General features: G+C 38.9%; 1 protein-coding gene across 1 annotated transcript in view; it reads left to right on the top strand.

Moving 5' to 3' along the window:
- Positions 1-16704, top strand: part of LOC122555982 (eukaryotic translation initiation factor 4 gamma 1-like) — a 110794-nt gene extending 94090 nt beyond the window's left edge. Inside the window, 9 exon segments of the mRNA XM_043702322.1 lie at positions 1799-1911; positions 2427-2599; positions 7410-7535; positions 9382-9463; positions 9553-9651; positions 13722-13865; positions 14756-14837; positions 14954-15097; positions 15705-16704. Coding sequence (XP_043558257.1) covers positions 1799-1911; positions 2427-2599; positions 7410-7535; positions 9382-9463; positions 9553-9651; positions 13722-13865; positions 14756-14837; positions 14954-15097; positions 15705-15886 — 1145 coding nt within the window. The 3' untranslated portion in view covers positions 15887-16704.
- The last annotated feature ends 809 nt before the right edge of the window (positions 16705-17513 follow it).

Raw genomic sequence — 17513 nt, 5'->3', positions numbered from 1 at the left:
CTCTACAACTGCCTCATAAGAGCTTTGAACTACACTGTTCAAGATTAATTTTGAATCAACCTGTTCATTTGTTAATAAACACCTGAAGCAGATAGGACTTGAACTTGGGCCTCCTGGCTCAGAGTTAGGAACAATGTCACTATACTACAATAGCCCTTCAACCATACTGCTCAAAAGTCTTTTGTCGCAGTAGCTTCAGCTGTTGCTGACTTTACTTGTAGGTTTGGTGTAACTGTATGGTGTTAGCACTAGGGATATACTCTCACATCTTTGTACTTTGCTTAGGAGATTATACCTTGTATCTTTTATCCACAGTTTTTTTTATTGGAAGAGGATTTTTGGGTCTACCATAGATCTTCCTGGAATGCTCAGTTATATTCATGGGATTTCAAGTGTAAATAACCTCTTCAATACGTTGGATAAAATCCTTTGCACTGTGGTGGCTGTGGGAGTCTAGTTTTCATTATGCTATTTGTTCAAGAGATGTTCCAGAAATTAGCAAAGTGCAATTTTACTATTTCCATATTTGCTAAATAGAACTGGTTAGAGCTGTGTTGAATGTTTTTGACTGAGTTGTAGAACACCTCCACTCAAATCACCACATTAGTCTCTGTTTTGACGTTCTTTTATTGAATTGCTGTTTTCTGACTTGCAAGCTTGAAAATAATCTTTTAAACGAAAAAAGAGCAGTTAGTGATCTTAGGTCTTTATGTATTGTGAAGTGCTCCCAGTGACAACTGAGTTTTCACAAAATGAGTTCCGTGTAATCTTATCGAGGGTATGAGAATAGGTGTGCTGTAGTCAGCTTTAAGATTCAGTGGTTCCATTGGTGCAGGCACTAATACTATAGATTCCCTACAGTATGGAAACAGGCCCTTTGGCCCAACAAGTCTACACCGACTCTCTGAAGAGTAGCCCACCCAGACCCATTCCCCTACCCTATATTTACTCCTGACTAATGCACCTAACACTGGGCAATTTAGCATGGCCAATTCACCTGACCTGCGCATCTTTGGATTGTGGGAGGAAAACGAAGCACCTGGAGGAAACCCATGCAGACACTGGGAGAATGTCTGTGTGGAGTTTGCACGGTCACCCGAGGCAAGAAACAAAGCCAGGTCCATGTTGCTGTGAGGCAGCAGTGCTAACTACTGAGCCACCATGCCGCCCTAAAAGAGCTCCTGAAAGGGAAAGCCTCTGTGCTTGAGATCAGTGTCAGATGGCTATTGAATGATGGATTAAAATTTAAAGGCAAAGTTTTCTGCAACTTACTTGGGAGTATTCGTGATTTAATGAAAGCAACTTGCCTAGCTGGACTGTTCTATTTTGTTGGAAAGTATCTCAGTTAGCGGAGTGTTAAGCTGAAGATCTAAATATGCTTCATTCATAAACTTTGAACAAAAACCATTACAAAAGTATTTCAGTCTTCAAATTACAGGATTTGCAAGAAAACTCAACATGAACCATCACAACAGTTGCATATTAAGCTGAACACTTAAAACACTGGAGCATAAACGGTTGTGGGCTTTGCTGGACAGTGGGGTTAGAATAGTTAGCTACTTGATGGCTGGTGCAGAACTATTGAGCCCAAGTCCTGTAAAACTCTTTGATTAAAATTGCATTTGGTGACCATTGGACCAAAGGGGAAGCTGGTTGGTATGGTGTTGTCGGGCACCTGAGAGCTGTGGACGCACTGTATGGTAGAATGTAAATTTTATAGTCATCTGAGCTGCGGAAAAGCTGCAGTAATTCAACTCCATGTTTTTAAAGAAAATCTTAATGTCCTTTTAATTTATAGTTAAGCTTGAGCCTGTCTCTGTGACACCTGATAAACCTGCCCTGTCCGAGGAAGAGTTTGAAAAGAAATCCAAGGCAATCATTGAAGAGTATTTGCATATCAATGATATAAAGGTAAGTGCAAAATAAGCATACTACTTTTGATTAGACAATAGAGTTTGGTTAGGTGATTATGCTGTTCTAGATTACACAATGGGCTTCTTTAAAACTAGCTGAGGTTTTCAGTGCTATAGTCTTTAGTGTTGTGCTGTGCTTCTTTTGCAAAGAAGGTCCCTTAACAACCGGTAACTTAGCTATAGCATAGCTATGTCTGTCATGGTTGGAGCGGATTTGGCAAAGTACAGCTAAACTAAGGAAGACATTCAGAATTTGTAGACCACCTCCCTGACTATAGCAATTACCCAAACCACAATGCCTACAGCCTGCTAATTAATCAAGAAACTTGTGCAATTATTACAGTTTTTATAACAATTAACCTTTAACCGTATGGCCATATTTCAGGAACAGAATAATGTAGTTACTGATAACATGCAATTGTATGTACGCAAATGTAACATTTGAGCAAATTTATAAAACACTGGTTTGTGTGGAATTTCTGAAAATAAATTGCAGGCTTAATTTTTTTGTAGGAAGCATCGCAGTGCGTGCAGGAGCTTGAATCACCGAAGACTTTGCACATCTTTGTTCGAAGTGGCATTGAATCAACTTTGGAGAGAAGTGCACTTGCAAGAGAACACATGGGAATTCTGTTATATCACCTTGTAAAAGCTGGTACTCTATCAAAGGAACAGTACTGCAAAGGGTAAATACTGGAACCAGTAAACCATTTTTTAAATTTAATTAATATTGAACTCAGTTGTTTGGTAATATAGAACTCGAGCATTGCTGAAAAGAGGCATTTTGAAGCTTTTTGTTTTGCGTGCATCAGGATGTTTTGTAAGCAATAATGTAAAGAGAAGACAAGATTTTTTACTAAGAACAGAAATGATTGGCAAGTATATTCTGATTGGTTAGCAAGTCTTATTCTGTTTGGTAGAGATGTTGCTGTGCACTAGTTAAATAACTGACTGCTAACTGCCAGGCTTTGCTGAACTCTAAATTGGACAGATTGACTCTGGTCAAGGCATTGTTTTGAGAAATGAACCAGATAATTATTTGATTGCAACTATTTCAAATCAGTGAAATATGTGACAATGTTAGGGCCAAATTTTCTTTTTACTATGTTAATAAGTATATTCTCCAGTTTGCATAAATTTTCTACATTGCAACCCTAGCTGTTAATCTTTAAATGTCTGCATATTTGAGTATATTCTGAATGATTTGGCAAATGTTCAATTGTGAAATCTTATCTAATGTTGACGCTGTTTTGAGGGGCTGGCTGGATACAGGTAATACCTATTGCAAACACCTGAAGAGATCGTGTTCAATTGGCCTGGAAGAGTAAGGTTCAAGCAACAAGTGAAGCTAGCTGATTCAGTTGCTCATTATGCAGTAGTAACATGAGTGGTGTTCTTGACTAACAGCTGCTGTTAAGCCACGGTGATGATCTACAGATCTCACCAATGAGTAATATAGCATATGAATTTCAGTGCTAGTGTGATGCATATGATGATTTATACTTCCCAAAGAATGGTGGATCATATGAAAAACGTACATTCCTTGGTTGTCTGCTACAGGCAAGCTGTTGGCCAAACCCAATCAGCCATACTCCAAAACTCAACACAATGTCTGATAAAATTGTTATGGTGCGAGAGAAGGCCTTTCAGCTTGTTGTGTTTGCAGCATCTCTGCAGTGACCATCATCACCTAGTACCTATCTCCTGTATTTTTCCTATATACCTGTGTGCTATTTATATGCAAATAAGCGTCCAACGTCTTAACTACTTGCTGTGTTGAAATTTGTTTTTCCCCATCACCCTTTGTTCTCTCATCACTTTCTAAATTCATGCTCACTTGTTCTTCCTTTTATGTGCTAAACATTTTGTCCCTAGTGTTCCATCCAGCCCGCTCATGATTTTCAAAACCTCTTATCAAATCTCCTTTCAGATACTGCCTTTCCAATGAGAACAGTTCTAAGTTATTTAATCTATCCTTATTACTCAACATTCAGTCTCATTCCTAAAGACATTCTTGTGAATTGTTTCTGCATTCTTTTCAGTGCATTCACATCTTTCCTATAATGTGGCGCCAACAGCCATATTCTGTATTTCAGCTCAGGTCAAATAATGTTTTGTTAAAGCCCAACATATCCTCCGTGCTCTTTTACTCTATGCCCATAATAATAATGTTGAGGACACTGTATACTTTATTAACTGCTCTCTCCATTTGTCCTACCACCTTTTGATTTCTGCGTGTACACCGGGTCCTATTGTACCGTCATTTTTATATTGTCTTTGTGTTCGTCCAACCGAAATGCATAGAATCATTGAATTTACAGTACAGAAAGATGCCATTTGACCCATTGTGCCTGTAGTGGCTCTCTGTCTACCCAGCTGATTCAATTCTCTAGCCCTAGCCCTATTCCTAACCCTGTAAGTTCATTTTCAAATATACATCCACCTCTCTTTTTAAACCTCCTATGGAATCTGCCTTCACCACACTCCCAGGCAGTGTGTTCCGAATCCTAACAACTCACTCACTAAAAAATTCTCTCCTCATCTCCCTCAAGACTCTTTGGCAATCTTGAAATTGCAGTCCCTAGTTACTGACACATGGGTGCCACAGTGGCTCAGTGGTTAGCACTGCTGCCTCTCATGGCCAAGGACCCAGGTTAAATTCCAGCCTTGGATGACTTGTTTGTGTGGAGTTTGTATGTTCTCCCTGTGATTTCATGGGTTTCCTCCCACAATCCAAAAATGTGCAGATTAGCTGGATTGGCCATGCAAAATTGCCAATAGTGTCTAGGAATGTGCAGGCAACGTGGTATAGCGATGGGAAATGAGGTTACAGGGATAAGGTAGGTGGGGGAGTTAGGGTGGGATGCTGTTTGATTGTGGGGGGGAGCGCGGTGTTATGTGGACTCAATGGGCTGAATGTCCTGCTTCCACACTATAGGGGTTCTACGGTACCAACTACTGGAAAAGGAATATCCTTGTGAACACCTCAGTAAAGGCATCTTTTCTGCTCCAAGGCAATAAGCCGAATTTCTCATCCTTTCTTGTATGAAAGATCCATAATTCTTGGTATCATTCTAGTAAATATCTTTTTGGACTCTTGTCCAGGGCATTAACCATCCTTTAAGCAATGTGCCCAGAGCTGAACACTACTCCAAATGTGGTCTGACCAATGATTTGTAGAGGTTTAGCATCGTTCCTTTGCTCATATACTCTATGCCTTTATTTCTAAACCCAAGGAACATATAAGCTGTCTTAGCTGTTTCAGTTTGCCTGACCACCTCAGAATTATGGATGTGAATCCTGAAGTCCCTATTCTCCCCCAAAATTGTACTGCCAAGCCTGGATTGTCTCTTCTTTCTACCAAAATGCATTAACTTCACATTTCTCTCCCTGGGGTTTAAGGTGAGAGGGGAAAGATATAAAAGAGACCCCAGGGAAGCTCCATTATAAACCTTTTCACGTAGAGGGTGGTGTGATTATGGAATGAGCTGCCAGAGGCAGTGGTGGAGGCTAGTACGATTGCAGCATTTAAAAGGCATCTGGATGGGTACATGAACGGGAAGGGTTTGGACGGATATGGGCCGAGTGCTCACAGGTAGGACTAGGTTGGGATATCTGGTTGGCATGGGCGAGTTGAACCAAAGGGTCTGTTTCCGTGCTGTACATCTGAGTCTATTTCTCTGCATTGAATTTCATCTGCTAGGTGCCTGCCCATTTTGCCAACCTGTCAATGTCTCTGAAGGTGATCAGCATCATCACAATTTACTATTCTCCCTAGCTTCACATAAGCTGCAAATTTGGAGATTTTTGCCCTCAACACCCATCTCCAAATTATTATGTAATCAGAAAAAGCATGGATCCCAGTACTGGTTCTTGGGGATCACTGGTTTCAACTCCCTTCCAATCTGAGAAATGTCCATCTATACCTTCCCTCTGTTGTGTATTTTTAAGCCAAGTTCTGATCCATGCTGCCATCACCTCACACTTTTTCTCTACATTGCACTTCAAGAGGCACCTATCTGTTCATTCCAACTTGTCCTTTTGGAGTTCCATACTGCTGTCTCTCAAATTACAACTCTTTCAAGTTTTTGTCATCTGCCACTTTTGAAATTCACCTGCACGTGAAGATCTACATCTGAATGAATATCAGGAAAAGCAAAGATCTCAAAGCAGATCTCTTCCCTAGGGAAGCTCCATTACAATCCTTACTTTGGCTTTAAAAAAAGTGTCCATTGACCATTGCTCTGTTTCCTATCACTGTCAGTTTTGGATTCATGTTCCTTTCCGTGATTTATGATGCCCATAACTAAACCTTTCTCATGGCTGCTCTGTAGCACAGTATCAAAACTTGGTAATCCATGTAAATCATGCGTGAACAGTGTACCCTCATCAAGCTGTTACCTTTTAGAAAAGGGCTACTCAGCTAAATACAATTGCCCCTTTTGAAATTCATGTTGGCTCTTCCTAATCACCTTGCCTCTTTCTATGTGACAACTAATTCTATTGAGTATTTTTCTAGATGCTTCCCCATCCCGTCACCAAAGTTAAATTGACTAGTCTTGAAATTGCTGGAGTTATCCTTAAAATCTTCCTTCAAGACTGTGATGTTTGCAATTCTCCAGTCTGCTGGCCCACAACGTCTGCCCTCACTACTTTCAAAATCCTCAAGTGGGTCTCATCTGTTTCCTTGTCAAGTTTAAGTATTGTAATACTTCCAACACTACATGTGTATTAATTTTGGAACTTTTCTAGTGGCAGAACTTCATCTCATGTCATCGTTGCCTGGACAGATGCAAAGTCTTCATTTATCAGCTCAGTCATGCAAGTGCGAATCCCCTTTTTGGTCCTCAATTGGACCTACTCCTCTCTTAACTGTTACTTTACTCTGTATATGCCTATAGAATGCTTTGAGATTCCCCTCTGTGCTGACCACTTCTCATAATTCCTGTTTGCTTCTCTTATTTACATTTTGACCTTCCCTCTAAACCTTCAACATTGGTTCTCTTGGTATTTTTTGCCATATGCCTATCTTAAGTGAACTTTTTTCCCCTCATGTTAATTTCTCCCTCCTTTGCCATCCAGGAGACTCTTTGTCCCAAGTTTCCCATTTGAGGGAATATATCTTGACTATCCCTGAAATATCTGGTCTTTGAACGTAGCCCATTGTTCAGTTACTGTTTGATTGCATCGAGATTAGTGGATAAATCCTGCCCAGCTGTGTTCTTGTCCTACTGAAGTCAGCTCTCCACCAGTTTATTTTTTTTTATTTTGGTTGTTGCATGTCATTCTCCACCAACATCCTGAACCTTATAATACAATGATTACTGTCTCTTAAATGTTCCTCCATTGTTACTTGATCCACTTGGGCCACCTCAATAATGCATCCTTTCTTGTTGGACTGAGCATGCCAGTATATTTAATTTGTGAAGCAGTTTTACGTAATTAGTTCAATACTGTTCTATACTATAAACTTGTGTTTTTATTTGCATACCACAGACTACATGAAATCCTTGAAGTAGCTGAAGATATGGAAATTGATATCCCACATATATGGCAATATCTTGCTGAACTAATTGTTCACATGCTATATGATGGAGGCTTACCAATGGGAGATCTTTTCAGGTAATGGTGACAACCTTTGCTGATGTTAGGAATTAAGTCAAAAAATGAAAATTGCATTAATATGGCAAAAATGGAAATATTGTAAATGTAAATTAATTTCTGTTCTTAAATATTCTTTAAAATCCTTGATCATAACAGATATCACTTTAAATCCAGTGAATTTTAAAGTTCAGGCAAACATCACTGTGAATGTGCACTAAGCGGCAATGAATAAAATGATGAATGAATCAATTTTGTTGATTCTGGTAAGAGATAAAATATTACTTGCGACATTGCTGACACCTAGTTGCATGATGAATACTGTCCTAGAACTTTCAAGTTCGTTACGAGTCACATCTGAAAAGCAGCGCAGCAAGAAGAAAGCCATTCTGTGCTAGATAGAGCCTTGGCATAGGGCGGTAACCCATAACCTGACTCTGGAGAGAGTGCTACTATTGAATTAAGATTATTGATTTCTGATTGAGGAGTTTTAGTTGAGTAGCTCCTGGCTTTTAGAATAGCTGTTCAGATTGGCTGTTGAATTTCCAATTTCATGTTTAGGACAGGAATGACTAAAGGTAGATGAATATGATGACCTCACGAATGCTAGGCCATCATTTGTATGAACTGGGAATTTTAAATTATAAAGATTTTCCCTCTGGATCAAACAGCGGTGTGTGAGTTCAGATCAGTTCCTCAATCTGAACTGATGCTCATTACAAAGCTGAATTTGTTAGCATTGTCATCCTTCAAATGAGATTTCAAACAAAGGTCCGTGTTAAAATGCAGTTGTACTACCTAAAGAACAGAATTTTTTATAAACCAACATTTCTATTTTAATCATGATTACCAAAACAATACCACGGCTGGTTATTTATTTCCACAGCTGTTTGTTGGATCTTGTCTGTGCAAAGCAGTACATTTTTGGAGGTGGTTGAAAGCTGTAATCATTTGCTACATGAATGGAAGGCTAAAATGCTTGCCATTGTTGTGAAACTTGAAAGGGCTCAGAAAAGATTTACGAGGGTGTTGCCAGGTTTGGAGGGTTTGAGCTATGGGGAGAGGCTGAAGAGGCTGGGGCTGTTTTCCCTGGAGCGTCAGAAGCTGAGGGGTGACCTGAGAGGTTTACAAAATTGAGGGGCATGGATAGGATAAATGGACAAAGTCTTTTCTTTAGGGTTGGGGAGTCCAGAACTAGAGGGCATAGGTTTAGGGTGAGAAGGGAAATATATAAAAGGGACCTGTGGGGCAGTTTTTTCACGCAGAGGGCAATATGTGCATGGAATGAACTGCCAGAGGAAGTGGTGGAAGCTGGTACAATTGCAACATTTAAAAGGCATTTGGATGGGTATATGAATAGGAAGGGTTTGGAGGGATATAGGCCAGGTGCTGGCAGGTGGGATTAGATTGGGTTGGGATATCTGGACGGGTTGGACCGAAGGGTTTCTGTATATCTCTATGACTCTATCTGTTGGATCCATTCAAAACCAAGTATCGAGTAATACATGGTTTAATGTGAGCACAAGCATATTTCTGTAGGTGCAAATGTGATTTTGAGTACATGACTAAGTGGCACAGATTCCTCTGTATGCTAGACTATGGGCCTCCATTCGTTGAAAATTTAAATGATGATTTTCCGGAGTATGAAAAGCTTTTCAACCTAGTTGTTGAGGATTTTTAAAAAACTTTAATTTGGCCAAATGTTTGAATTTGTATGTGCTTTCGGTTCTGGAACTGCATGTGTAGCATATATCTTTCACAAAATGGTATAATACATTCTTTATTGGGTCACTTAGGATTTTGCATGAATTTTCTGTGAAATTAATTTCTTAAGACTTTTCCTGAAATAAATTTGTTCTCCTGGCAGAGAAGTGGCCAAACCACTGATCCCTATTGGAAAGGCTGGCCTTCTGCTTGCTGATCTACTGTGTTTACTTTGCAAAGGAATGGTAAGTTGTGATTACTTGATGCAAGTTTATATTTGTGTCCATGCCGTTTAAAGTTGATAATTCTCACATTGAATTCCTCAATCTTGCAGAGCCGTAAAAAGGTAGGCTCTTTGTGGAGAGAAGGTGGTCTCAGCTGGAAGGAATTCCTTCCTGAGGAAAAAGACATCAACCAATTTGTCACAGAGAAGGTATTTCTATTAAGTTTTGTATTCTTGAGCCCAAGGGGCAGCAGTACACTTTTTTATTTGGTGCCGAGTAAATTTTCTAACTGAGTTTTGTGTATTGCTTTGATGCAAGAGGCATAATATTTGACAATAGGTCCATTGACACAAAATGTTATCTTCTAGCACATGTACATAATGCTATTGTTGCTGAACTTGCCAAGACATCCTACTTTGCGATTGGTATTGGGATCCTTTAACGAATTTTGAGTCCCTTTTGCAGAGACCTCCGTTTGTTTAGTTTCATGACATATGTTAAAACTGTAATATAGCATGTATAGATTGACAGTTTACATTTGTGTTTAATAGTTGAATAAAACTTCTGCAATTATTATTGCTGTGGCATTTATTGCTTTTTGCCAAAGTTGGAGTTAGTATATTCCAAAGAATATAAAGACTGGTATCGTTCTACTCTGCTTTTCAACAAGGGAATGTTTGCTGACACTGTCAACTAGGGGCCAAATATGCAGGCATGCTTATTAAGGAACTCACTGTTTCCATCACTCAGTGCGTCATGTAGACTTTGCACAAATGCATTACTGTGCTTGCGTTGGGAACTGTTCACATGATTTTGGAGTGGGTTTCAGTGGCAGGAAGAGGGATGTCATGGGGGCTGGTGGGGTATTCCCAGATGAGAAGAGGAGGAGATCACAGGAGCTGTTCTCTTCTTGATCCCAATCTCCCTGCCCTCCGTGCCTCCTCCCAATCTCTTTATCCTTCCCCCCCCCCAGAAAAACCCAAAGTCTGTGCACATTTGATTCAAAGCAGCGTGTGATGCGCATGTGTTGGTGTCAACAATCACAGCCTTTAAATAATTCCACCTTTCTGCATTATCCTATTTCTCTAATTTCCTGAGTAACCAGGTGTCGGATCTTGTCATATTTTGACCAAGTGTAAATCTTGTTGAGTTTCATGGAGTGTTTCTGTGAGGCCCAGTGAGATTCCTCACGATATCATTCTCAAATTCTCCTCATTAACTATCTAGCCTGGCTCTATGGTGATGCTATTGTGCTGACCCAATTCTACCACTTGCACTTGGAGGAATTCACTGCTGCCAGAATATCCTGGAAGTGCCTGTCATCCTAAGTGCTGTGCCTTCATGAAAACGCTGATGTGCAACCTGGTCAGTCCAGAATTGCCTTGCACAATGATAGATCCTGTTGAGCTTGCCACTTGGATCATGTTGCCCTCAGTTATCTGGAGGAATGGCTGACAGCATAGGAAAAAAGTCCCCTTCCACTCAGCCAGGGTAAGACCCACCATCTAGCATTCTTGGGAAATAAGGCAGGACAGGTGACTGAGGTGTCAGTGGGGGAGCACTTTAGGGCCAGTGATCGTAATTATTGGTTTTAATATAGTAATGGAAAACGATAGACCAGATGTAAAAGTTCAAGTTCTAAATTGGAGTAAGGCCAATTTTGATGTTGTGCGCCTATGTGTGGAAATGCAGGAAATGGGGGAGAGGCTAAATTAGTATTTTGCATCAGTTTGCTATGGAGAAGGATATGGAAGATGTAGAATGTGGGGAAATAAATAGCGACATCTTGAAAAATGTCCATTTTACAGAGGTGGTAGTGCTGAATGTCTTAAAATGCATAAAGGTGGATAAATGCCCAGGACCTGATTTGAGTATATCCTAGAACTCTGTGGGAAGCTAAGGATGAGATTGTTGTCTGAGATATTTGTATCATAGCCACAGGCAAGGTGCCGGAAAAGTGGAGGTTGGCTAACATGGTGCCACTATTTAAGTAAGGTGGTAAGGAAAAGCTAGGGAACTATAGACCTGTGAGCCTGACATCGGTAGTGGGCAAGTTGTTGGAGGAAATCCAGTTAGCATAGATGAGTTGGTTCGAAGAATCTATTTTTGTACTGTATATCTCTGACTCCGATACCGGGTTGGTATGGACAAGTTGGACCAAAGGTTCTTCTGCATTATAGATGGTGAGCAAGCTTTGGTAAATCAAGAGGTAAGTTAATTGCCACAATATTCTTAGCCTCCAGCCTGCTCTGTAGCCACAGTACTTGTATAGCTAGACTAGTTGCTAGTAAATAGATGTTGATTGTGAGCGATTCAGTGATAGGCGCAATTAGACCAATGTTATGAAAGTTGGTGTGGGTGTCTTAGTAATTCCATAAATGAGGTCAGAAATGCATCTTGAGGTCAAATGTGAACAAATTGGCTTAATTTCAGACTGTTGAAATGGGGAGGGATGAAGTCTGTAATTGGCTGACTGAGTTTGGAGTAGGAGCTGAAACAACATTTTTGAGGAACTTTTTGCTTTCTATGTTAGCTATTGTGGAGGACTTGAGCAAAGTAGCAGTGAGGTAGAGCTTGCATAGAACTAATGCCATGCTTTTAAATGATGGCACTAAGGGCAGTGTGTACTGTGAATTAGACGGAGCCAAGGACGGATCCATTGAGGTGCCAGAGGTAACTTTGCCTGAGCAAATAAGCCATTGCAAATGACACTCTAGCTACGATTAGGTAGTGACGAACGGAATTGGAAAAGAGCAGTCACCCAGCTGGACAGTAATGATGAGACATTAGAGAAGAATGGTTTGGTCAGCTGTCTCTCCATGTGAAGGCAGGTGGAAAAGGACATGGTGTGAAAGTTTGCTTACGTTATAGTCACCGAGGATGTCATCTCCAAATCTGCAGATTGTGCCTCAAGTCTTTCATCCAAACAGTTAATAAAAGTACTAGTCATTGGTCCTTGCTGTCCACCATTGGTGATTCAGTTCATCCATAATTTACTTTTTGCCCACATTCTGTCTGCTTTCATTCAGCACTGTATATTTTTACTAATTTCCAAGCTTATAAAGAAATCTCCAGTCTGATACCCTTTTTAGAAGTTAAAGACAGTGTCTGGTGGAATACCCTCATCGACCAATTTTATTTTCAAGATCTGACCTTTTGTGAAGTAATTTTGTGTCCCTATTATGTCGCACTTCTTCCAAGCAATCATGTTCGAAGATCTTAGTAGGAGTAGCTCCTGTAGGGGTGTTTTGCCATTCCGTAAGATTGTGGCCTCAATTCCACTTCCCTGTCTGTCCCCATAAACTCTCCACTCCCGTACAGTTCAAAACTACTATCCCTGCAGCCACTTTTTAAAGACTAGAAGTAGTAGACCATCTGGTCCAAGGACTTTTGTCTTTAGTCCCATTTACAGAAAAGGAAAATACTTCAAACATCTAGCATAGAAACAGTGCTGGAGAAATTCAGGTCTGACAGCATCCGTGGAGAGAGAAAAACAGTTGAGGCTGATATAATTCTCAGGGAGTTCTGCATTGACGCTGCTAGAGGTGAACTTATTCTGTACTTTGTGTTTTTATTGTCCCTTTTATTTTTGTCCAGTTTTACTGTTTTAGTTTATTTCCATTTTGCTCTGTGACTTCTTGTGGTATGAGTTGTTTTCACCTAATACAGATACTTGTTCCAATTCTTCATTCATCATTTTCACTATTTGAGCAACCAACATTTTAAGTTAGTCATTTTATAATTTGGTAGAAGCTCTTAGCATCTATTTTTATATTTCTTGCTAGTTTATTGTGATCTAATTTTCTTGTTAAGTCAAGCTTTTGTATTGCTTTTGATTTTCAATCATCTTTGTTATTGGTATCAATACCTATAATTCATCTAGATTCAGCTTAATAATATTTTTAAAAGATGGAGACTCCATTGACTCAGAATGCATTGAGCCATTAAAAATAGAAGCTGAACATGTACAGAATATGTCCAGTTGCCCTGAGGATCCTCAGGTGGATATAATTTGGTTCAGTTGCTGTATATTAAAACGTTAAGATTTTCTTTGTAAAAAGAAAATATTTAACATTAAAACAATTATTAAATTATCTTCAGGAGTAAAGACTGATTCAGTGTACTCGTTAAAACCTCTGAAATCTCCATTGCATTCTTTGCAACCTGTTCAGTGGTCCAAAGCAGTCTTTGACCTTTCTGACTTAGTTTTAATTGTTTTCTTTGGTACATGCAAGAAAAACCAGAGTGAAACTTTTGTATTTCACTGTTAATTTAATAGAAAGTGGAGTTTACTCTGGGAAATGAATCTAATCATGAGGAATCATCAAGCAAAACTGAAATATCTTTTAATGACCTGTGTGAACAGTTTGATAAGTTGATCAAGGAGAAAGCTGACAACCAAAGAATATTTGACTGGATTGAAGTAAGTTTACTAAATTATAGTTAGTTTTTTCAAAAAAATGTTATCGTTTGGGCAAGCGAAGTCTGCGGAAAGAAAAACTTGGAATTTTTTTAAGATCTTAGCAAGACCACACAATGTCCCAAAATACATTAGTTAGTAAGTAAGTAAGTACATATGAGGTGAAGTCTTTGTAATGCAAGAAATCCAGCAGCTTATGATTTTGTGCAGTGTGTTTAACCACCTAACCAGATAGGGAAGGCAGTGGCTGAGTGGTAAAGTCAGTTTAGCATTCCATAACTTCCATCTAATATGGGTTCGAAGCCCACCATGACAGATGATGAAATTTGAATTCATAAAAGTCTGGAGTTTTTTAAAATGCTGATTTGTTAAACTTGTATCCTTTTAAATGAGTGAAATATGCCATCCCTATCTGGCTCAATCTATATATGACTGCCGATACAGCAATACGATTGCCTCTTAACCCCCCTTCTGGGTAGTTAGGGATGGGCAATAAATACTGACCAAGCCAGTGATGTCCATATCCTGTGAATGATGTCTTTTGAAAAGAAAATGAAAGATTACCCATATTGGTGATGGTGAATGAGATGATAAATATAAGTTAGGGTCCTGTTCTTCAAAATAGTTTGTTTGTATATTTTGTCCTCCTGATGGGACATGCAGAACAACAGTACTGCTTTGAAGCATCAAACTTTGACTCCGATTAATGCTACCAAGTTAGCTATGACTGATATTGTGATGAGACTTAATTTTGTTTTAAATTGATTGGGGAAATATGTGTTGTGTATACACAGATTTATGATTTGGAGATTTGTAATGCAGTATGTGTACACATGCCAAACGGTTGCAAATGTGGGAGTTACAGTTGCTACATTGAATTGTTTCTGTTGCAGGCCAACATTGATGAAAAGCAAATTGTTTCATCAGTGTTCATTAGAGCATTAATGAAATCGGTTTGTCATTCTGCTGTTGTATGTAAGTACATTTTTGATTTTTTTTAAATAATATTTTTGGAGAATATCTACTGATACATAAGACAGTATTTTAACTTTTTCTTCTGTATGTTCCACTCCTTTCCCTGCCTATTTTAGTTGAAAACCCAATTCGTGTGGATACAGAGGTTGTCCAAAATAGAGTCAAGGTCCTAACGAAATACTTGGATTCTGATCCCCAGCGTGAACTGCAAGCACTCTATGCCCTTCAGGGCTTAATGGCCAAATTAGAGCAGCCACCAAGTAAGTATTGTATACAATATGGCCTTCAAACTGCATCATATGATGGAACTAAAACCACTTTGCAGATTTCCATTAGTGAAGTTTCTCAACGTCTTGCTCAGAAGGTAGAGAACAAGGTGTTGAGCCCTTCGAAGTGTCCTTCCATCTTTGTGGGTAAATATCTGATCACTTTTTAAAGCTCATAGAAAGGCATTTGAGATTTTCAGCTCAATATGCCATCAATATTATGTAGACATTGAATTCTAATTCTGTGCATGTGATTTCAAGTTGCACCGATGACTTTAGTTATTTGGAATAACTCCATTTCCAACAGGAAAAGGAATGATTAATGTTGCAAGTTCCGATTGAGTGGCTGATGCATACTGATAAACTCAGATTTATTCCTCAATGCTGCATATCGCCCTATTCAAACCTTTCAAAAACCATGTGCATCAAATGTTCCTCACATATAATTGACTGTTCTCCTTGCATATTTAGAATCATAAAATCCCTACAGTGTGGAAGCAGGCCATTCGGCCCATCTCGTCCACACTGACCCTCTGAAGAGCATCCCATTTAGAAACTCTGCTTTGTTAAAACTCTTATTTATTTTCTATGTTCTTTGCAGACTTATTAAGGACATTTTTCGATGTTTTGTATGATGAGGATGTTATATCCGAAGAAGCCTTTTACAAGTGGGAGTCAAGTAAAGACCCAGCTGAGCAACAAGGCAAAGGAGTAGCTTTGAAATCTGTGACAGCTTTCTTCACTTGGTTAAGAGAAGCTGAAGAAGAATCAGAAGGAAATTAGAAATCATGATTGACAGAAGTCAATCACATAGTGAATGCATCAGGCAGATGAGAACTGTCCTTTGAGTTTTTGCACAATCAAGTGCTTGGTTCTGAGAACGTCTATTCAATAAACCCTTGGTACTTCAAGGTTTTATCTATTTTTTAACATCAGTTCATGTCTAACAAATATAACTATTTAGAAAAAGAAATTAGGGCTATTGAGATGGTCCTTAAAATTAGGTGGTTGTCATGGGCATAGGAAAGTGGTGGGGATTTTTTGATTTTTAATAAAGAATGGTGGCTACCTTGTTGGTGTTAAATTACCAACGATGCAAACAAATTTAGGGATTCCAGGATATATCAACTTGGCTTCCCTAAACTAGATTTATTTTGAGGGGAGGGGCACTCAACCCCTAACCCCTCTGTTCTTATGCCTGTGAGTTGTATAAAAAGCCTTGAACAAGCCTGTAGTGGATTTTAAAAATCAGTAAGAGTTTAACAGTTTAATTAGACAACATAAAAACAGTACAGTTCCTAGGTGATTCTACTTAATGTAGAACAGTTTTAGGACAGTTCTGTAAATAAATGTTCCGCAATATTGCTAATGTAATGCCATGTTATTTCTGCTGTCTTTGATAAAGTGCAGCAGTGTCTCCTGTATTTATAGAATTCCTGAGTTCATAAGGTGCTTGTAATTATCAACAAGAATGAATCCTTCATTGATTACAGTTTAAAATGAATGTGTAAATACTTTTTGCTTTATTAAGTATTTAATTAAAATTAATGCCTCTTTTCACGTCCAAAACTGGAAAATAAAGAACATATTGCAATGTAAAAGTTTGTAGTGTTTACTTCTAATGTGGCAAGATATTTTCCTTCAAGATCTGTTGGTAGAGTACAAGGCAAGCAACAGACGAAACTTTGACATATCTTTTAACAAATGTTGAGATGGAACTGATAATTAAGTCTGCAAGACCATCCAGTTCATATATTGGTTTCAGAAACTCTCCCTGTGCTGTTGGTTCAAGTGATAAGTCTTGATCTTCCAGGATTGTAACGTTGAACAAGTCTGATTTTCCTTTTTTGTATTTAAATCTGACAGTGAGTTGATTAACGCTGATCTCAGCATTTAATTGAAAATAAACCATTCGAAAAAGTATATTCTGCTCTGATTAAAACTAAAAGAAAGGCATTGGGTCCTTTAGCTTCAGTTACAAAATCAATTGAATAACTGCAGTCACTCTTGTACAATTAAGTTGGTGTCATTCTTCTCACTGATTTTAAGTCTATAGACAGTAATGAAGGAAACAATTTGCATTGTTTTAAGCTTCACCACCCATTTCCTCCTAACATCTTAACTCAATTCCTTCTGTGCCTCTCCTAGTACGAAAACCTATAACCCCAAATTATGACTTCACTTTTAAATTCACATCTTTTTTCAGCTATCCTTTGCTTAACCATTCTGATATCCATCTTCAGGGACACTTTGACCCAAGTACAACATTTACTACTTATTCTAATGGTTGATCTTCCTGACATAGCCCATCACTACTTCAGTTGAGAATCTAAAGGGTGCATTTATGAACCAGTGAAGAACACACACAATGGATTGTTTAGCCTCCTATTGATTTAGCATCTGTGTGCTC

This window comes from Chiloscyllium plagiosum, chromosome 13, assembly GCF_004010195.1.
Source record: "Chiloscyllium plagiosum isolate BGI_BamShark_2017 chromosome 13, ASM401019v2, whole genome shotgun sequence".
Classification (NCBI taxonomy): Eukaryota; Metazoa; Chordata; class Chondrichthyes; order Orectolobiformes; family Hemiscylliidae; genus Chiloscyllium; species Chiloscyllium plagiosum.
Note: the sequence above shows the minus strand (reverse complement) of the source record. Positions and strands in the feature narration are given on the sequence as shown.